Source organism: Glycine max, chromosome 10, assembly GCF_000004515.6.
Source record: "Glycine max cultivar Williams 82 chromosome 10, Glycine_max_v4.0, whole genome shotgun sequence".
NCBI classification, from domain to species: domain Eukaryota; kingdom Viridiplantae; phylum Streptophyta; class Magnoliopsida; order Fabales; family Fabaceae; genus Glycine; species Glycine max.
This window is the reverse complement of record NC_038246.2, coordinates 50,102,320-50,124,850: the sequence shown is the minus strand read 5'-3', so window position 1 is coordinate 50,124,850 and position 22,531 is coordinate 50,102,320. Positions and strand designations below refer to the sequence as shown.

Sequence of the window (22,531 nt, the reverse complement as noted above, 5' to 3'; positions counted from 1 at the left end):
TTAAAACTAATCCATATATTAAATGGACTTAACATATATAAAATTTAATAAATTTATTATAAACATTTCGTCGTAAAAATATTCTAAATATTAAATGATATAATAAATAAGTATAATCCAAATTTAATTGATTTCTTAAATAAATATTATAAAAATTAATATAACATTGACTATTAATGTAATTGATGAATGTAAACATTATTATTATTATTATATAAATATAAAAATTATTGCAACTATTTTAAATAATGAATTGATGTAACTACTAAATATTAGAGTGTATTCACCAAATTTTTATATATATATATATATTTTTTGTGTACACTTGTTACACAAAACTTTGAATTTATGATCTAATGTATAGTATCTCAATCCTGGCCATTAAGCCGATAGGATCAAGCTCGCTGCTCACTGCTCACGAAATCAAGGCCCATGCTAGGTGCACCAGCCATATTAATTGTGCGCCCAGCATTAAAGAGAAAATTCCAAAAATGTCTTTAATTCTTAAGTAAGAGTTAAACCTATGAATTTTACACTATTAGTCACACTATTAGCACGACGCTCTAACCAACTGAACTAATAGGTCAATTATATTATAAAATAAATAATATCATTATATATAATACTAAAATTTCTAATATATATTTAATGTGCATGTAAATTTAAATAATAAATTATGAAAAATTGATTTTGATATAACTCATACGATTAACTAATTTGTATGTTTTTTTAATTTATTAATAAATTAATTTTTTTAATAGTAAATGTTTTTTTTTATAAAAAATATACATATTAGATAATCCGTATGAGTTATATCAAAATTAATTGTCACAAAATTTATTATTTAAATTTACATGTGCATTAAATATATATTAGAAATTTTAATGTTACATATAGCAACATTATTTATTTTATAACATAATTGACTTATTAGTTCAGTTGGTTAAAGAATTGTGTTAATAACTTGAACAAGTTAGACTTTTACTTGAATCATTAATTTTAAATTAATTTGTAAAATATTATTTTGAAAAAAAAATAAAAAAAAAAAAACTTATGAATTAACTGATCGGTATCCTTTTTACAAAAGAGCAAAATAAGAAAATTGCATAATTGCTGGGTGCACATAACAATGCCCCAAAATCAAACTAATTTGGCATGGCCCATTTGGCTCGACAAGCTAAGCCAGTGTTAAGAATTACAAGCCCAAGTTAAATGGGATTTATTTTCATATGCTATTTATTTTTTTTCGTTTAAAGTTATGTAAATTTAAAGAGAAAAAATCTAGCTAATTTGATTTGGCCCAACCGGTCACCGTGCCATGTCTGGCTACAAAGCTACATAAAGAACTCAGAGTGGCCTACTTTTCACGCTTGGCCCAACAAGCTGGGCCATTTTGCCAACTTTACCCGTAAGCTAGTAAACATCAATCCTGGCTATTGTATTCTGCATTCTATTATTCTGGACCTCTCAATTTTAAATTTATATTGCGGAAGAACTTTTTGGAATGTAATAAAAGATGATTGACCTCTCATTTTAAAATTTATATTGCAGAATAAATTTTTTGGAATGCAATGAAAGGTGGCTGATGTAATAAAGGAAATACAAGATATAAATACCCATCAATTTCTTGAGAATATGATTAATTTCTATGGACTGTTCCTTTTCCAGGGGGTGTTTCTTAAAAGTAAAAGATACCTTATTTTTCTCCTTTCTTTTAATCAAAAGGGAATAAAATATGTTCAATGAATATCAAAATAAAAAGTATAGTAATTACTAATTACTCGTGGTTGGTCTGATTTTTTGAGAAAATATTCCTTGAAGTTATTCTTGGCGGCAATGGAGTAGTAAAGCTTACATTCGGCAGAAATGATGCCACATTAACAAAAGGAGAATCAAGACATGATCGTTGAATTTAATATAATATTTTTAAGGATTATTCTCAGTAGTTTGTAGAATTTGGTTAGCAAAATATGTTAATAGTAAGGAGCATTATTATTCTTGTAAGATACAAAAAGGTTAAAATTTATTTGAGTTTTCATGCGTTTGGATAAAGGGGAAAAAAGAAAATAAAAAAAATATTTTGTTTAGTTGAAAAAAAAAAGATAGAAATATTTTTCTATATTCTTTGTAATTCAAATTATAAAATTTACGTCTTTATTTTATTTCCCCTTGCTTAAACAAATGGTGAGTTTGGGAAACATGATTTACAGAGGAAAGAAAAAGTTGAGAGAAAATAGCATAGTATAATAGGAAGAAGTTTTATTTTTCAATTATACTTCTTCATTTCTTTCTTTTTTTCTCTTAATTCAAATAAACTACAAAACTATACATATTTTGTTCCATCTCTTTCCATTTTACTTATTAATTTTTTATTTTTAACTAAAACAAACATTCATATTATTTTTAATTTTGATTTATTCAAAATATAAAAATTATCAACAATAATTTTAAAATATTCTCAATGAAAGATATAAGAATTTATAATTTCGATCTCCTTCATATAAAATTAAATTGAAAAAAAAACAAAGGAAGTATGTTGTTGAGATTTGTCATTTGAGGGAGAAAAAGGTAAAATCCAGTATAATTGTTTCCCGCCAAAGAATAAAAAAAAACTAATTTTTAGGGTTCCCGCTCTGTTCCTTTTTCCGCGCTCTCTCTTCATATCAAAGTGTAGTGACGCGTCACAGACACTCTGTCAAACTACGCAAACGCAAAGGGTTTCTTTCCCATCATTAGAAGGTTCACTCTTTCGTCTCCTTTTTTCTTCTGCTTCGATTTTGTCTTTTTTGCTGCATAATATTATTCACTGATTTGCCATATCTTTAGGGTTAGGTGATCTGTTGTACATACGCGATACTCATATTCTTTGTTTGCGCACTCGACGTGTTTGTGGAAAATCCTCTTAGGCTATCATGTGGCATAGTTGTTATTTTTCCTTTTTCCTCGTTAACACGCCCAACGCTTACTGTAATTATGTGCCGAGTTGAAAATTTGAAACCAGACTTTTTTCAGATTATGCAATCATTAGTTACCCACTAATCAGGAAGTTCATTTGTTTAAGCTATTTTTTTTATCGACAAATGTTAGTTTTATTATAAATATTAGTGAGGGATTCAAACTTGCTACTTCTCCCCTCTTCTCCCTTCGTCCTTAAGCCCTCCCTTCCGGCCAACCTTATATCTCCCATTTGTTTAAGCTATGCCTGCAAAGCTTGATTGTTTTTGTCTTGTTTCAGGTCATGGACACGTCAAATCCTGCTGTATTTGTAAATGCTCAGTTGATTCCCAACTTTATAGGGAAGAAAGTAAGAACAGTGGTTCAGGTGAGCCAATGTGATGGTGGGGTTGCCACAGCAAAATCCACAGATGACTGTCAATTAACCATAAAAGGGTTGCCACAAGTCCCTCTTATGAACTATATTGAGGTCATTGGCATTGCTGAAAGTAACAACTCTATTGATGCCGAAATATGGACTGACTTTGGCAGCACATTTGGTACGAACCATTACAACCTTATTTCTTACTTAATTGTCAATTAATAGATCCACTTTTCTGTCAAAATGAGAAACGAATCACTTGAAGTAAATGTTTCTTCTAACATGTGTTTTGTTGTCAATTAAACCCCGTATTGGATTTATTGGGCGATTGCTCTCTTCCTCTACCATGGACACAATGGAAATTAGAATTAGGATCTGTTTGTTATTTCTTGTTTCTATTGTTCTGTTCCTACATATTTATGTTGGTTTTGATCTTGCCCTCTTTGTAGACACCTTCTCTTACAATCAGTTGTGCCAACTAGCCAATGGTGAATTTAAGGGTCTGTTTCTCTAGGGACATCAAGGATGCTGGGCCAGCAATTAGATGGGGTTTGTTAGAAGTTACTGCTTTTTATACTAAAGCACGTGTTTACATGTAAATGTAGGAACTATGTTTTTGAGTATATGGTATCCGCAGAGGAGCAGGGCACATGTGCTCTGTAGGAACTGTTCCATTATCTCTGATGTTAGCTAGGTTGAGTTTGGCTTATGTCTGCATCTGGTTCCATCGTCTTCAATTATACTCCCGTGAATGAAATGAGGTATTAATTTCATATAGAATATTTTGTTCTTCACCTAACTAAAATACCCTGGATGTTTTCCCCCTTCCAGTTGTATGTTCATCGCAAGAAACTTTGTTACGTTCTTCTTTATTGTTATATTTCTTTTATACTGTATCGATTTACTTTATTAAGTGTTTTTAAATTTGATTTTAAATGTTCATTTTATCAAAATCAATTTAATTAAAATTGAGTTTGCATTAAAGTGATTTATATTTGAAAACAAATTTGTATTGGTGTAGGATAATAATGAGCTTCGATTTAAACAAAAATTGCAATGCAATGACACCGCAACACATCTAAAAGCAACAACAAACTAATTGGTATTGCTAGTGTAGGATAAAAATGAGGGGGAGAGAAATAGGATGGATAAAAGTAAAAGAACCCAATGAAAAAAAAGATTTAAATCTAATTTTGGTTCCCTATTTTGTTTAATTTACAATTTTATTCTCTTCATTTTTAAATAGAGAAATATAGTTTCTTTATTTTATAAAATTTGTAATTTTAGTTCAATTCTCAGTTTTACTTATGTTTTATTTCTTTTTATTTTGGTCCAAATGATTTAATTAACTAAAACATAAGAAATAAAAAAATAGGCAAAATTTAAAATTAAATCAAAATTATGAATTTTTTAAAATAGGGGTTAAATATCTCTATTTTAAAATAAAATGGCTAAAATTGTGAATTTGAAAGAGAGATGAAAGTTATATTTAAGCCTAAAATTTTTTTAGAAATATTTGATCCTTATTTTAGAAAATTTATAACTATTTATCAAATAGAGGAAGTATATATTAAGAGTTTAATATATATATATATATATATATATATATATATATATATATATATTTTAATAATGAAAAATAATTTTAAATAATTATTTAATTATAAATTATTGTTTAAATTATTTTAAATAATTATTTAAAAGTTAATAAACTTATTATATATAATATATTCCTAACATAGTCAATATATAACTGCCACCTCATCCCTTTCTAATGATAACCGGGAGTGCAAAGGTGCTTTAGAGTATGTTTGGAGTGCTGTTCATTATGCGACATCGCACGTACGTTTCCAGACGGATCCAAAGGCTGTTTGCAAAAGATACTCTCGAGATCCTTTTGAAAACCTGGTTATGCGGATCCCCAAGCAACTCAAACAAACACTTAATTGTAAAAGTTACGCAACCCGGTAAGAGTTGCTAACTTACTGTAAGCAAAAATAATAATAAAACAAACTTGTATTCTAGTAATTCAAAATGTTAATATTAGTTACTTTAATCTTTAACTCTACATAATATCTTTATTTTAGTCCTTAATTTTTTTTTTTAAAAAACATTCTTTTAATTTTTTACTTTAGTTTTAGTTATCATTTATTTTTTAAAAAATCACTTAAAAATTAATAAAACATGAGTGATTATTTCTCAAAATTAAATATTAACCCTAAATCTAATTAATTGTTTTAATGGACTTCATCAATGTAAAAATACGAATTATTTGACTTTTTATTTTTTAAAAACAAAAATAATAATTTTCACTTTATAAGAGCTAACATGATCAACAAAAATAATATGCTTTACTGTTATGAGTTTCTGTGGTACACAGAAGCATGGTCGATGGTGGTTAAACTTTCTAATCACTTTTTAGATGACAAACTAATTGCCAAGAGATTCATCATTTAATAGTTGGACCACTCACTATATTTTGTTATATAAATTAAAAGCTTTACAGTAAGGCCACTTTCCGCTGAAGATAAGGTCAAACTTGTTAAATATTCTTCTTAAAATCATTCTAAGCTGCTACCAGCTGCGCCCACACAATCCATTGATTCATTCAGTGAGCGAGAAAGTGAGAAGTTGTGGCCACCAATTTTTAATTTCATTTTTATATAAAAGAAGAAGAATCATCATCTGTATACATTACTAGCCATTAGCTAAACAGACAAATGTGTTTCAGAGTATTATTAGGAGTTTCTCTTCTTATCTTGATTTATCTCATTAATCTTGCTCCTGCATATCCTCTTCACCACACCTTGCTTTCAGGTACTATCCTAACTCCTCTCTCTTTTAATTAACTTAGAAAATGTCCTAAGTTTTAACTCAATTTTTATCTTGCCAATCCCTTTCCCTCTAGCTTTTTTGATTTGGGTTCTTTTTTAATTTTCTTCACTATTGCTTATAGTTATAGCCCTTTACTGCATTTGTTGGTACCTGTTGAGTGTATGCTAGCTAATAGGTATCATGTTCAATAAACGTAGGATATCTTATCAAGATTGTGGAAAATGACCATAATAATAACATAAGCTGCACATGCATAAGCTTATTGTTTAATAGAATTATTATTACAGGGTCATCAAGCCAAGTTTTCTAATTGTGGAACTGCCGAGTAACCCTCTTTTCCGGTGCTAAACACTTTCTATTCTGTATCAAGAGTTTCTGATATTTTAGTATAGTATTATTCCAAATCTATTATTACAGTCCTTTTTTCCTTAACCATGCCATTCTTTCATGTATCGCATAAGTCTAAAGATTGAATTTTTGCATAGATTATTACCGTCCCTTTCCAATGTTCCTTGTCTCCCACTATTAGAAAAATCTCAGATGCTATAACTGCTTTTTGCTCAAATTCCTTTGCAATACAAGGCGTATGAACTTTACTACAGGTCGGTTGGGGAAGGAAAAAAAATAACGCTTTTGAAAGATGTTTTACCAGACAGCAGTTCCCATTGGTCGTTGTCTTTCAATGTTAGTGATCTATAGGGGTATCCAATACCAAATTATGAACTTCGATATCGTGTGTGCTTTTGTATAGTCTACAAATCTTTAACAACTGAAAGTATTTAGAATTATTACCTTTATTTGCTTACAGCATCCTGTGAGAGGGTTCATAATTGAAGAGGTCTACTTTGCAGTCAGTACTTCAACATAAGCTGGGAATATAGTTATTGTTATTGCACTAGTATTTACCAGTAGGATGTGAGTACAAATCTTTGTAATAAATAACCACATCATTTTCTTCTGCGATTTTCATTTGGGCAGAGTTTATAAGCAATACTAGGGGAATTAACCTTGTTAATTTCTTTCTTAAGCATGTAGTAAGACAATTTTTTTTAAACAGAAATTGTGCAGAATAGCAAGTTCGAAGATAAGGGAATACTATATGGAAGTAGGATAGGAGGCGCTGGTCATGGAGGCAGTTCACACGGAAATGGAAATGGAAATTCAGGATCACCTGAAACACGAGGAGGAGGAGCTGCACTTATACCTGTTTATGCAGCAGGTGCTGCAAACAAAAATCACCAACATCAGACCCGTCATGGTGCTGCAAACTGCAACCTTAACAAAATCAGATTTTCCAACTTGCTTATGATCATCCTGGTCTATCCTCTCATACTGTCATTTTTGTTGTAATAGAAAGCGCAAAAAATAGTTCATTGTATATTATGTAACAACTGTTACAGGTCTTTCGAGAAATAGTGCTGTCATGGTCTACTGATGTATTTTGTTTAGGTTAAATTTGTGACACTTTGCAGAATGTATCAAATGCTGATGAATAAAACTTGTTTCGAATGGCAAGGAATATATGTTCAATACTCAAAATACCAAATCAAGCACATAGAAAGCCCGTAAACTTTATAGAATCTGTACCAAAAGAGAAAAGTTTACAGATTCAATGTGGGAAGAAGGTGCAGTTGACTCGTTTATATGCCTAACTGCAATTGCAAGTCAGTATAAATAGCATAGGTAATTATACAGAATCTCCCTTAAATGTCCCTCCACTTGAAAAATTGATATGTGCCAAATACAAATTCTCTTTTAAATGTTACATTTTCTCTCTTAATTATTAAAAAAAATGGCAATTACTATTCTTTGATTAGAGTGAAAGAGACTGACCAAGAAATCAAGTGAGCTGATAATGCATGAATAAAACTAAAAACAAAGTTCTGCTCCCAGCACATTCAAAATATATTATCATTTTCTGTTATCATACGAAGCAGTGTTTGCAAGTTGAGTGTAACCGTTTTAAACTGAGAACACAACTCATTGTTTTCAATCGGAATCACTATTTTCACATCCTTGAAACCTCCAGATTTTAAACTAGAGAGCCAGTAAATGACGTGTGCAGGCCTGTTGGAGAGAACTGGTATCCCGCTCCCCAGGTTCAGATCCAAACCTGGAAACGCTCAGTAACTCAACTACTCCATTCAGACATCCAAGAATTTTGTCTGGTTGAGCTGAGTAGAGGACATTTAAATCATATACATAGAAATAAATGTTTAATATGATGGCTTAAATTTCAATGGATATTAAGTATACTAATAATTAAATTGACACAATACTTGGTACACATCTTGTTAGACTGAGCATCATCTGTATATGCAGAAAATGTTATCTAAGGATGAAATTCGAATAATATATAGTTTCACATAGCTAGATATTACTGGAATAAGGCAAATAGAGGGGACAATACTTGAGCATCACTTTTAGAAATAAGTGAGGTGCTCAAGTTTCCGAGCCTGAAAAAACCTACAGCGTCCTTTACCACTTGATTCTATTTCTTCACTTCTCTTGGATGTGGTGAAACCCACATTGCTTAATTTCAATTGCCGCTTGCCATTCTTATTGTTGCTTCCACCACCATCTTCATCTAAATTGTCAGACTCCCTGTAAATAATTCCAAGTGTTAATGAAGAGAGATAAGCACAAACAACTCTTACAATAACCTTGGAACATAAACACAGTAGATAAGGGAAAGGGGACTTGGCCCATATCCAGGGTGGGTGGCCCTGCAAGTTATTCAAATTTCATCCATATCGTATACATGATGCGTGCCAAGAAATCAACTTTTTAAAAAGATTGATCCATAAAATGTCAAAGAGTGAAGCCAGGGGGGTTGGCTTTCAACATGGTTTACCAAGGTATAAAGGACCTGTGATTGTTCACGCTTCAAGCTCAAAGCTTGTGTGAGTAGTTTGTGTTGAAAATATCAAACCACACCTAACACCTTAAGCTTTTAGGAGATTGCTAAGTCTGGTAGTAGCAAGTAAACCTTGAAGCCCTTAAAACTCAAAAATAGTCTTCTAAGAGTTACGAAAGAAATTTAAAGAAAATGATAGTCAGATTTAGTTTGTAAATTGAACTCAACACCTGGTTTAGGTTGCAATATTTAACCACACTCTAAGTTTCATGAACATATCATCACATTGTAATACATCACATCATGCCAAGTTAATACTGATTTGAAAGTTTTCAGTCTCTTTTATCCCCTTTTTCCTTCCTCTACCTAAAACCCCATAATTTCAACAGAGACCATGGCAAAGAATTGATATGATGAATGCATTAACATATATCAAGTAGAACAAACTTGGGAATCATGTGTTCTACAGTCACAGATTTTCCCAGAGCTTAAGAAAGCAAACTTACCATAACACTTCTGCGGCATCTTTAAAATAAGAGTTGCAGGTTCCCCAACTAAATCGGACCAATGATGGAAATCCAAAGATATGATGTTTGTGATCCTCTAGCCAGGACTTGGTTTGGGGATCTACACAAATGAGAACACAACCAGATTTATTGTACATACAATTTTTAATAAGAACAATAGGCACGGCATGTGATAGAATCACATCCGTCTTACCTCCAGGATATCCGGATCCAAAATTCCTCTGCATGTTTTCAGCAGTCTCATCAAGCACCCATTCTCTTAAAGCACGGTCCCTTGTGACCTGAAAGTTTGGATTAAGGTTGCAGGTAGACTACAGGACTTTATACCACTGGTAATTTCATAAAGGAGAGACAGTTACCTTTGCAACTATGCTTGCACCACTGACAACGGGGTAAAGGCTATCAGCCTTCTTTGCAACCACAAATTTGATAGATGGAAAACTATTAGAGAGCTTCATTTCATATTTCCCTGCATCTCCAACTGTATCTATATAAACCTGCAAGGAACAAATTATGCACTTCTCCCTCAGTAATTGAATTATCGTCTGCTTACTACTTAATACCACACCCTATATACTCTCTTTTGGCACTTAATTCCACTTAATGTCCAAGGGAAGAAATTAAGCACACTGCTCTCATTGAAAGTGAAAATCATGAACAAAAAGGTGCTATAGGCACCAGCCTTATATTGAACCTCTAATCATTTGAGCTATAGATGAACCACAGAATCAGCTTACAGTTTATATTAATTAATAATTACATATAAGTTGGGCGAGGTTTTTACCTCAGTTAGAAGCACTCCCATTTTCAGTACCCTATCAATGAGGCCCATGGCAGAGCTATGTGAAATCTCATTCAAGTTAATCTTATTCCTGTCAAAAATTACAACAAGAAGAGCACTCAGGAAATAGAAGAGAATCCCAGTGAAACATTGAAGGAGTAAGCTATATTGATTTACTTCTTAAGCATTTTAGCGGAGAGTTCCCGGGGGTCAATGACATCAACATCCCATCCAATAGAATCATTGAGTTTTAAAGTTTCAAACAATTCTTCCCTCTTCTCTTCCTTGAGTGTCTTAGAATCTGCACCAACAGAATTGCAAAAGGGTGAACCACTGAGTTTCAACGGATGCACACTAGGCAGTGTTTCCAGTAACAGCGTCAATTCAATATTTTCCCACCAAGCATAAGGTATTTACTAAAATTAATATAAATTAAACTGCTAAGTGGAACTAATCGAATCTCGTAAAAAATCTTCCAATAATATAACATTGGGAACAAAAAATAGTAATAATAAAGAGAAGTTGAGGCGGTATGGTACCTGCAAAACTCAACGTGGAAAGGGTCTTCAGATAGGACTGAGAGCAGTATAAGCAACCGTAGACCATAGGCCCTGAAACAATGACGAAAATATGTTAAAAGGAAGAAAAAAGGGGGAAAGTGGAGAATGGAAAAGGGAATGAACCTAAAACGGGGCCTCTTCCAGCTTCGTCGATTCCCATTACGCAAGGCTTCGATGCCCATTTTGGAAGAATTTTGGATCCCATTCTGCTTCCTTTCGACTACCCAAGGAAACGCGGGTTTTCTTCTCCAGAGTCAAGAGGTTCCCGCCACATAAACATCTTCTACTCTGCCTCGCTGTGCTTCCAAATTCCAATTAGGGCACCAACTTTTCGTTATTTTATCAGTTTTACAATCTTTTTTACCTCTTATGGCTTCTCCCTCCATTCCAAAATATAAAACTTTTTTTTTAACTAATTCACACGTTTTAACAAATTTAATTAATATAGTTATTGGTATTAAATTTATTAGTATTTACCTTATGTTGCAAAAATTATCCTTAAATTTATTAAAGACTTATAACTCTTTTTTTCACTTAATTAATTTGTATTAGTCTTCTTATTGAACCCTTGTAAAAGAGATATTGTTTTTATCTTTTAAATTTTTGCAGCATTTATTGTAAAGTAATATAGGATACTTGGATAAAAAAATAATTTATGTAAAAAAACAACTTGAAGATAGTCTTATAAAATAAGAAAAACAAAATTGAAAAAATAGTTTTACATTTAGGGACTCATTATATCTTTTTTCAATACCAAAAGTTTAGATATTCATTTGGAGTCGAAATAAATTTTAAGATTTAAAAAATACTTGTAAACATACTTAGTCACTAAGGATCTTTATATTTCCAGCAAAAAAATGAATCACGTCTTTATGGAATATGAATTTGTTTCTTATAATTTAGATCAATCTTTGTTAGCTAACTTTTTATTATATTATTATTTTGAATTTGTAATAATGATTAATTTATATGCATTCTTAATATAAAATCTTTTTACATGAATCTTGAATTATTTTTTTTTGAAAATGCAATATAAATATATATATAAACATTAATTAAAATTTAAATAAACAAAATTAATAATAAATTATATTACAATTATGATTTATAATAAGTTATATATTTAAATATATAATTTATACTTTATATTTACAATAAACAATTTAAACTATAACATAAAATTATATTTAAATCAACACGTCATCATTCAAATGAAACTGAACTTAAATATCATAACCAAAATCTTGTAGATGAAAATAATGTAAGTTGAGAGAGAATACCTTAATTTTCTAAAGAAAATTAATCATCATCCAAATTGATATTTTACACCAATAACATAATTACAAAAAATATATTTTATTACCTTTAAAAAATATTTTATTTATAAACCCCAAAAAATTATATTTATTTATTGATAACTTCTATTGACAAAAACTATTGAAATTCAATTTAGAAAGAAAAATAAAAGATGGTGGTAGATTGAAAGTAAAGATAGACACTTAAAAATTCAAATACCTTTATTCCTTAATGTTATGTAATATTTTATTATACTCCCAGTAATGAATTTCATAGTGGTAAGCACAAGCTTAATTTTAAGAAATACCTCTATAATTAATTTTAAAATTTTAATAAAATAATACTATAAATGATATATAAATAAAAAATAGAAAATATATGAGAATGACACAAGTCAATCATAAACATTATCTGTTATGAAAATTATCCAATTTGAAATAAGTTAAATATTTTTACTTACTTTCTAATTATAGATTCAATTACTTTTTAATATTTTTCATTATTACTTATAATCAATATTTTTTTATTGATTCTCCCTTTCTTTTATAATAACATTCGTATTTTATTAAAAGTTTAATTTTTACGTACCAATTATTAAAATTGTATACTATCCATCAATTGAAAGTTAGTTTAAATATATCTTTTAAAATAATTATTATAAAAACTAATAATTTTATCATGCATAATAATAAATAACTATTAATTTGTTAAACCTGAAATCATGTTCATATTCATGTTAAATAAAATGTGAATAACGAGTCTATATCTAGGTATATAAATACCCCGAGACTATGTGTAGTGAAGTTGTTAATATATAAATTAATATTCATAAAATAAAATATTTTTAGAGCAAAAAATCATATCTTGCTCCTTACAAAATATATGCAACTTATATTTCATTACATATAAAATATGATTTATTATGTTCAGATCACGAAATAAAATCTATGAAACTTATATCATATCTCATTACATATAAAATATGATTTGTCATGTTTAGATCTCAAAATATTTTTTTATAAAAGAAAGGCAAAAAAAGATAAATTTTTCATTAAACATGACGATCTTTTCAATGAATTTTTTATTTTGAGTAAATTAATTCATTTAATCTATCAATCTTTAAGGGTCATCAACATTTTTAAGACTCATCAAAACAGATCAAGTCTAATTGACCCACTAATTAAGCGAGTCAAGATATGTCATATCAAAATCATTTTGATTGCTTGACATTGTGTTTGCTTAAGGTGAAAGTGTATGAATGAAAGTGAAAGCTGAAAAGGGTGGGAAAGAGTGGAAATATGAAAACTGTTTGGTTGGGGTTAAAAGTGATATGAAAGTTTCTTTTTTTTAAATGTAGGCTTCACAAAATAGTATTTCCTTGCAAGAATGAGATGAAAGTGGCGTCAAAGCTACACTAACCGAATAACAACCGTGCCTTTCAACGCTTGTCATTGCCTCTCAACGTTTTTTTTTTCCTTCTGCCTCATGTTTTCTTACATTATAATAATAATTAAAATAAATAAATAATATAACATTAATAATAAAATAATTGTACTAAATAATAATATTAATAAAAGTGTATTTTTGTTTAATATTAAATTCTTTTTCTTTCTTTTCTTACCTATCAAACCACTTCCCTCATTCAAATAGAATAAAATTGTATTGACACTCCTATGCTATTTGACACCTTAAGAAAAAAATGTAACTACGATAGAGAAAAAACAAAATTATCAAATATGTTTATATTATATTTAGGTGTTCATATATAATTATTCATTTAAATATTTAATATTTTTTTCACTTAAACCAAACAACTATTTTTCACTCTCTTTCTCCTCTATTTCACTTCTTTTCATTCCTCGTAACTAAACACAAGTTTTATCTTTGCCAAATGTCATGACATTGCAGTGAGTACGATGACCCAAATTTTCATTTTTATGTACCATTTTCCCACTTTCCCAGCTTGAACCCAAAAATGGATGATTTTAAACCTTGAAACTGAAGTAAGAAAATAAAATGACACAAGTTACAACGGCAAAAGAATTGTAAAATATTACACAAATACTTAATGATAAGTTCATCATTCGGGCAAAGGTAACAATCAAATTTAAAGAGTTTACAAACAATAGGAGTGTTTGGTAGTACTGAAAGTTTAAGCGGTGGTTAGTGGTCAGAATGGTGTTAGTGATAGTGAAACATTTCCGGTGGTACTTGGTAGCATTGTGTGATTGCAATAAAGATGAGTGCAGTGAAGGTGACAATAATGAGGTCATGATGGAGGAGGTAGATGATAAATTGTTAATAACGGCAGTGAGGTGGTTAAGATAGGTGGAGTGTAGACACACGTAGTTATGCTAACAATAACAGGAAAATTATGAAGGAGGAGAAAAGTGGGGTGATGGGGATGGAGATTTGGTAGTGCCGTATTGGCAATGTTACTGGTTGAAATAGGTGGCAGAATGACAATGGTTATGATGTTATCGCTGACAACATGGTGTACAATATTTATTATAGATAATAACGGAGTTATTCTTCTCGCTACAAATATGATAGATCTATTTTCAAATGATTAGTTGCTGAATATAACCCATATAAGCTCCACGAGTATGCCAGGTCATAATCTATTATACTCGATCTGTCGTATATTTCAACCCCTGTTCAAGTTTTACCACAATTATTTGTATTTGTAAGGTTCTGAACAATGGATCCAAAATAACAAAAGACTTAATTTTTACGCAGTAAGGAAGCGGACTTTGCAATCTGATACCTTAACAAGAGGGGAGGGAATTTTGGAAGGGATACCACGTGAACTATCAGCTAATGGACAAACAAGAACTTGGCTAAAAAAATTTCAAGAAACTGTGGAGTTACAAATCAAAACAGGTAAACTGGCATACTTAACTTACTTTTGAATGTATTTGGGTGCATATATTTTGGATGTACATTATTTATGAACATGTTCAAGACAACCTTATCCAAACTATCATGAGAAAAAGGGAAAAAGGGAAAAGGAAAAAAGAAAAAGAAAAAGAGAACGCCCTGCTTTTCCAAATCCTATCCAAGTTTTCTGCTTCCGTAATCAAAAGGTCAGGCTGACACATGTTCAAGAAGAATGTCCCAGATGACAAAAGCAGAAATATGAAGAAACACTACACATATGCTGGGTACTTAACTTCCTTTAGAAGAACTGACACACACAAAAAAAAAAAAAACAATTTTGCATCTATTGACAAAGCAAGCCTGACAGTTCATCCATGTGTGCACAATGATTGAACCCATTAACTAGATCTCTCTCACTTAACTATCTTTTGGAGAATAGATTCCATTTTTTCTTTGTCCCTACACTTGCTGATCAAGTCCAAGTACTTCATAGCATCATGAGGAGGGAGACCTTCAAGAAAAAACTTCAACAACCGATTGTGTGTTCCTTGCATCACTTCAAAACACTGCTCAAGTGCACTCACTTCTTGCTCTTTGCTCAACTCCAATGCCTTCATTAGTGGAAGTAATTCCACCTCCTCTTCTGCAAAATGTTGTTTGCATTGCCCCTAAAAACAAATTAACAACAAAAGCAAGCCCCCAATAAAAAAAAATAATGCACACATCCAGATCTCAAATTGACAATGAAAATACTATATCACTTCTGAAATCTGTTTCCAGATACACTAATAGTTATAGCTTCCACGTTTCAGGCTTGATTTCTTATTTCTCAACGGGTTTTAATCAGATAGAAACTAAAAAATCCCAATTTAGAGCATGAGAAAAAGGAATGTTAATTGTTTATAGGAACTGAACATACCTGCAATGACTTGAGGCGAGTAGAAAGGCTGCACAAAGCCTCATGGTAATCAGGGCTGCCAGAGTCCAAAACTCCAACAGATTTTATGACTTCTTTGATACCATTCATGAGAGGTAGGTCCCTAGCATGTTCCTCTTTGGCAACTTTAGCAAGTCCTGCATTTTTATTTTATTTTCAAAAAACAATTAACATAGAGTAACTCAAAATCAAATAATCATTCACAGCATTGCTTCAAAGGCAAGACATGGCCTACAAAATACGTGACATCAAATCAAATTTATCTTATAAAAATAAAAATCCTAAGGTTGGGTTGAAATTGTTGGTAATTAGTTACCTCGATCGGCCTTATCAAAAAGAGGGAAGAGGATGGTTTCTTCCATCTGAGCGTGTTCCATCATGAGCTCAAGCAGCTCAGAGTAGCTCTTGGCGAATTTTCTAATCTCCATCCTGGGAGTCCCCACGGAAGGATCGACGATCTTCTTTCCGCCACGTGTCGTGAGATCCTCCGCCCACTTAACCATCCTCTCCACGTGCCACAGCATGCTCGTGTGGTGCGCCCGCGTCAAGCTCGCCAGCAACGGCGTCGTTTCGTCCTCCCTCCCGCTCCCAAGCGAGGGCCCAGGGAAGCGCGCGTCGATGAACCGCAGCAGCGTCTCGCGTGAGCCCGAAACAACCTCCGACCCCACCTGGAGCGTAACCGCACCACCACCACCATCTCCCACGCGCTCCGTTTCCGTTTCGACCAAGTCCAACGAAACGGACTTGTGGAGAAGCGCGAAACGGATATAAGCGGCGAGAATGCTCTTGGGCGAGCCGTGTAAACGGACGGTGGGATACACTTTGGCCCCGTCGCGTGGAACAATCTCCGCCGTTAATTTCTTCTCCGACTTCCCCAAACAGTTGCCCATTATGCTGAGGGTGGTTGTGGACTAGATTAAGATACTGGGAAGTGGTAGTAGTGTTGTTGTTAATATGATTATGAATAAAATTGGGATAGGTGATGCTTAAACGAACCGAAAACGACACCGTAATTTGGATTATAGCGTCACCGACCGGGGAGAAACAAGATCTATTCATATAAGTAATGTTGTTTTAAGGTCAATTTCTAATGATATTAAAAGTGCGTGAGTGTGGAATCATCAATGTTCAGGATCCTTCAGTCATTCTTCTCAGCACATGCTGAAGGTTATTCGGCTTAGTTGATCCACGAGAGATACGTGACCTTGTAAGCTACGGGTATGTGTAATAAGGATATAAATATTATTGGTCAATACCAAATTTAAAAAGCAGTCTATGAGAAAACAAGAAATCCGAGTCAAATAAATTAATGCAAATACTGTTGGTCAATACCAAAATTTCCATTCATTAAATGCTTTTCTGTTATTAAAATTTACTACCAAGTGTCTTTGAAATCTTTATTTAAGAATTTAGAATTTATTTTTTTATATAAAGAATATTATAAGTGCATTATAAACTTAGTCAATCGGGATTTTTGTATTAAACTATTTTAGTATTCATTAATTTCTTAATTAAGCCTTCATTTTTCTTATTTCCTTTATTTATTACTTTAATTTTCATAAATGAAAATATGTTATATAAATAAAATAAAATTACCTTTTTATTTTCTTTAATTTCAAAAATATTTATTAGCCGTGTATATTAGAAAAATAGCAAAGGATAAAAACAATAGTACAATAGTGTTCAGAATAATCGATTTCTTGGTAAATTGTTTCCTCGAAGTAACCGTCACACGGTCTTGTTGTTTTGTAGTGCTTGGCCGTCGTGCTAACGTTTAATGAGTCAACATCCATCAACATTGTTTTTACTATTTATTTCTATAAGACTACGGATAATCTTTTATAATTTTAATTTTGACAATTACTGTTTATAACATCTAATACGTGATGAATAAAGTTTTATATACAATTATCAAACTATATAAATTTGAATAAAAAATTATATTCCTGTAATCCGAAATTAATCTTTCTTAAATTAAATTTTAGCAAAATCGCTACTCAAGAAATGTTGATAATTGGAGCCAATAATTTATGTTTAATGTTAATAAACATAATGCATTTGATGGATTGATCCGAGCAAATTATTTATTCTAATTATGTATAGGTTTCGAAAGTGGTTATTCAGAAGAAAAAAAAAGTTTTGAAAGTGAAATAAATTTTCACCATAAAACTGATAGAAAAAGTCTAAATACATTGAGTTAAAAGAATTAAGAATCCACTAAGATTTAAAACTTCGGACCCCATTACTCAGAAACTCTTCGTTATGCGAATTAAGATTCACAAAAAACAAAATCCACTGAGAATAGTTAGTAGGGACGAGATTTGGATAATTTATACAAGATATTAACTTCAAATATTGTTGCCACTGTTATACATTAAAAAGATTAAAAGAAAGGCAAGTGTGGATAATAAAATAGCTACATCCTTTTACATTCTTATTTCTTTATTTATTAACAGTGACAAATAAATAATCTAATGGATATGCTAGCGAAAACGTGCACTTGTTAAACTTGTTTTCAGATTAGTAGATTGTCATAATAATTTTTGTAAAACTTTACATGCCATCGATGCTACGTCTTCCGCAATAATATGCAGAATGATGAGGTAGCAGAGGAACAAGTAATTCAAATAAGGCCTTGTTTGTTTGAATAGTGAAACGGAATTATGCATTTTTTTATGTACTAAATCACAGTTCAAAATAAATTCTCTCGAAAGGGAAAAAAATGGCTATGAGCAAACTCCATTTCCAACCAATATAAAAAAAAAGGGCACTTAAAAGAGTTATATCTCATTGGTTACTTTTAATCAATTAAATTTTGTACCAATGCAGTTGAGATAGTATAATGATTGAATACGTTATAATATGTTATTATTGTATAGAGTTGATTTATGCGATAGAGAATGAGTCAAATAGCCGTTGGGTATGAGATGATCATACAAGATGATTGATATTAACAGCGCATGTGGCACTAGCTAGCCATGTGACTATGTGAATGATATGCAAGTTTCCTGAGTGAGTGGTGGATGATAATGGTGGACCATGTTTAGGTTATTGTTGGGCAGTACTTACTTAGGAAGAGCAAGAGATTATACGTGAGGCTTTCCCAATTGGTCCCACTCATTCCAATTTCCAAATTCCAAATTCCAAATTACTTGGCCTCCTAACAATTATTGGAAATTCGAAGGTTGTTTCCTCAGTTGTGTATATGGAAGAGGAAATTAAAGGTTTTGTTTTTGTCAATGACAGGGTAAGAATATTCTCATATCAAAGAAATTGTACGGTACGGGCCATGTCCCCACTGTATATTATGAGCTGTTTCCAGGTCCCGTTTACATCGTTGCTTAGAAAATGAATCTATGGTTTCTAATTTTTGGTGGCTGAAGAAAGAAGAGGAATAAAAAGTCCACTAAATTTCATGGAAAAAGTTGTTTAAAATTTTGGAAGCATTTACCTTTGGGCTTGATATACATAGGGAATGCGAAAAAAGGAAATTTGAGATTTTTGTTGTCAATGGAGACTCTAATGGTGCGTTTGGTAGAGAAAAAATAGATAATATTAAAAAGAAATTTTATATTTTTTTAGGATCTACACGTTTTAAACTCTATTTTAATTCAAAAATCTATCTTTTATATCCATTTTTTTTTATTTTCATCATTTAAACCAATCGCACCCAAAGATTCAAATATGAAGATCTGGCCTTTAAACGAATATCAAATCACATTAACCCACATGCGATAGATTTCCTTATTGATGAAGATCCTATATGCGTTGAAAATGGACTATATTGATTCCTTTTTCGTACTAATGAAACGGCCCAAACCAAAAGCCTATTATTAGGCTTTCGAAAAAAAGATGAATTGAAAGAGAGGTCGAAATATTTGTCATTTTATGTGAGATGGAAGCTAAATCTATGGAATTAGTTTCTCCCCCCTCCCATCTGGTACATATAGTGCGCCTCCAGGCTTGCATCTTGCAAGAAATAAAGATTTTGAAAGTTGTTGCAACATGTTTATTCAGTGTGGTGAAGTGGGCTATTTAGAAAGTTGTAGGAATGGAAAATATCCAATATCAGTCATCCATCCAAGAGTTGATTATTCGTATAGCTATATTACATTACACTGGGAACTTCTATTGACCCCTACTCTCTTTGCTATTAGCCCCTATAAATCTGTGAAAAGACCTCCTTACTTCTCAATAACCTTCCTTTTCCCCTTCCCAGCAACCCATCATTACTGCCCCACGACCCCAATGTTGGCTGCGTGCAACACAACCACTGCTCCAACAACGTCGCACCCACTCTTAACATTAAATCCATATGTGACCCCTTCTACCATGATCCAGCTACCATCGTCGCAAAGCCACCTCTGCAACTCCCTCTGCACCACTGCCTGTTCTCTACGAGTCCCTTGCACCACCATTGCCCCGACGCACACTTCCACTCGCCCACCCCGTGTGCACTATGCCACCAAGTTGCACACCTCCGCCATTGAAATAACAACGGAAATATAATTTTGTTGAAATAGTACAACAAATCGTAATTCCGTTGTTATTTTTTTTAACATCCCCTAATGAACAATAAAAATGCGTATTTCTTCTGCTTCAACTAAGCAAACATATTAATGATGATCTAACTTGTAAATAATACCTCCGTAAAGCTCGATGCAATCTAAAACATATATTTAATTAGTGTAATCTTAACCATTATTTTTTGTTAGACACAGTACAAAGAGTGTGATAATTGACTCACCAGAAAAATAGTACATCATCCATATAAAAATATCATTGGTGGTATAAGGCAACTTACTCCCTTGTTTGTTTTTTCACCATATTTCTTAAAAGACTGAGGAAGTTATTGTTATTGTGTACTACAATGATGACATGATATCAACTTTTGAGAGTGTATTGTTTAAATGTCTTAAATTCATTAGAATAAGTGAGAACACATTGTTTGTTACTTTGATAAAATACCACCAAAGCTAGTAGAATGTTATTCCACATTTTTTAACATCAACTTATATATGTAGGTGATCATTGTGCCCAATATGACTACATGGAATTTAAAGACAATAATGATTTGATAAATATGTTTTCCATCCTTTGGGATTTTTGTTCCAAAGAATCAATTGAGTTATATACAACATTTGATCAAACTTCAAAAGAAATCATTGTCCTAATGCATAAATTAATATCTCACATAAAAGGGAAAATACAACCAATAAATTATTTGTTTTTATATATAAAAAATAATAAAAACATTATATTAAATTACCTCACAAAGGTAGTCTACACCAGGTACATAAACCGGTAGTTGGCCATTAGGCTTTGAGGAAGTGGTTATTGTCCAAAGTGAAGGATATGTACAGGGCTACATGACGCTTTTCCTTCATCTGGCAGAATCACATGTTCTCCCACTTGTCCCGCACCTCACTACAACACTTCTAAAATCGTTGGTCCATTTAATTTGTGTGTTTTTCTTTTCTTTCAATCCAATCCATCCATTTAGTTCATAATTTAAATGTTATGTTAAAAATATAATTTATACATTTTGATTATATTTGAGAAGGCATTCCAGTTAATTTATAGTTAATAATTCCAATTAATTTATAATTTTTTTATTAACTATTTGATAAACAAAATTATTTTAATAACTTTTATTATTTTTTAAAACCTGAAGTGGTATTTTTTTAAATATTAACTTTTAGTTTTTAATTTTTTATTATATATATAATTTTTATCTTTAATATATTTATTAAATTTTCTAATTATTTTTTTAAACAAAACATGATTTTATTGTTCCCATCCTCCTTCCTTCTCTCTCCCCATCCTCCTTCAATTCTCCCGCTTCCTCCGCAACCCAACCCTCTATGCTTTCCTGATCGACAACATGCACTACAGCGATTCACGTAACCCTTCATTTTTTCAGATCCACTTCACCACGATCGCAATCTCCCTCCATTTTGTGCTCTCCTTTCTGTCACGATCGTTTTATTTTTCCAGATCCACCCCACGACGACCGCAATCACTCCATCTGTGCTCTCCTCTCCTGTTATTGCGATCTCCCCTCCGTTGCTGCAACTGCGAAGCCCAAGGCAAAGCCTGCTAAGGTAGCGACAAAGAAGACTACTGTAAAGGTGGTGAAGAAGCCCGATAGTGTCTTGAGTAAACCTAAGAGTGTGTAATCGCTCGCGAAGATCTGTTAGAAGTAATTTGTCGTTGTTGTTCTGAATTTGTTTGCGTCAAAATTTGAATAGTAATTGAACACGGATCAACACCTGTTTCGTGTGAATTTTAGGTGTTTGTGTCTTGATGTAAATTCATCCAACTCTGGGCATGTTGTGCTAGTTTTGTTGGTGTCAAATTGAGTTGTTTTACTGCTCGATTCAGTCAAATTTTGCAGATTGAAAATTCATGGGTTCTTCATTGTTCTTATTTTTATGTTGTAAGACACTTGTTTGATCCTTATAAAATTGTTAACATGTGTCGGGGAAGGGGCATTCTAGGAAAAAGAAAACATTTAAAAAATCACGTGCAGTCACATGACG

General features: G+C 31.8%; 4 protein-coding genes across 5 annotated transcripts; 2 read left to right on the top strand and 2 right to left on the bottom strand.

The window, feature by feature from the left end:
• The first annotated feature begins 2,625 nt into the window (after positions 1-2,625).
• On the top strand, positions 2,626-4,093 carry LOC100781484 (replication protein A 14 kDa subunit B). The gene is made up of 3 exons (XM_003536657.5): positions 2,626-2,739; positions 3,236-3,494; positions 3,766-4,093. The coding sequence occupies exons 2-3, from the start codon at positions 3,239-3,241 to the stop codon at positions 3,828-3,830; spliced, it is 321 nt and encodes a 106-aa protein (XP_003536705.1). The 5' UTR covers positions 2,626-2,739; positions 3,236-3,238; the 3' UTR covers positions 3,831-4,093.
• Positions 4,094-5,834: 1,741 nt separating this feature from the next.
• Positions 5,835-7,666, top strand: LOC100780772 (uncharacterized). The gene is made up of 2 exons (XM_003536656.5): positions 5,835-6,133; positions 7,209-7,666. The coding sequence occupies exons 1-2, from the start codon at positions 6,037-6,039 to the stop codon at positions 7,499-7,501; spliced, it is 390 nt and encodes a 129-aa protein (XP_003536704.1). The 5' UTR covers positions 5,835-6,036; the 3' UTR covers positions 7,502-7,666.
• Positions 7,667-8,385: 719 nt separating this feature from the next.
• Positions 8,386-11,213, bottom strand: LOC100779875 (ribonuclease H2 subunit A). The gene is made up of 8 exons (XM_003536654.5): positions 11,000-11,213; positions 10,856-10,927; positions 10,494-10,617; positions 10,320-10,407; positions 9,895-10,032; positions 9,729-9,816; positions 9,515-9,635; positions 8,386-8,755 (listed from the first exon to the last, which is right to left on the bottom strand). Exons 1-8 carry the CDS (start codon positions 11,079-11,081, stop codon positions 8,575-8,577), a joined length of 894 nt encoding a protein of 297 aa, XP_003536702.1. The 5' UTR covers positions 11,082-11,213; the 3' UTR covers positions 8,386-8,574.
• Positions 11,214-15,074: 3,861 nt separating this feature from the next.
• Positions 15,075-17,335, bottom strand: LOC100779341 (uncharacterized). Of its 2 annotated transcripts, none has more exons than XM_003536653.5 (3): positions 16,306-17,335; positions 15,972-16,126; positions 15,075-15,720 (listed from the first exon to the last, which is right to left on the bottom strand). In XM_003536653.5, exons 1-3 carry the CDS (start codon positions 16,877-16,879, stop codon positions 15,466-15,468), a joined length of 984 nt encoding a protein of 327 aa, XP_003536701.1. In that variant the 5' UTR covers positions 16,880-17,335; the 3' UTR covers positions 15,075-15,465. The 2 variants fall into 2 exon arrangements, with proteins under 2 accessions (XP_003536701.1, XP_040861935.1); XM_041006001.1 differs by having other exon boundaries at positions 15,075-15,695.
• Positions 17,336-22,531: the final 5,196 nt, after the last annotated feature.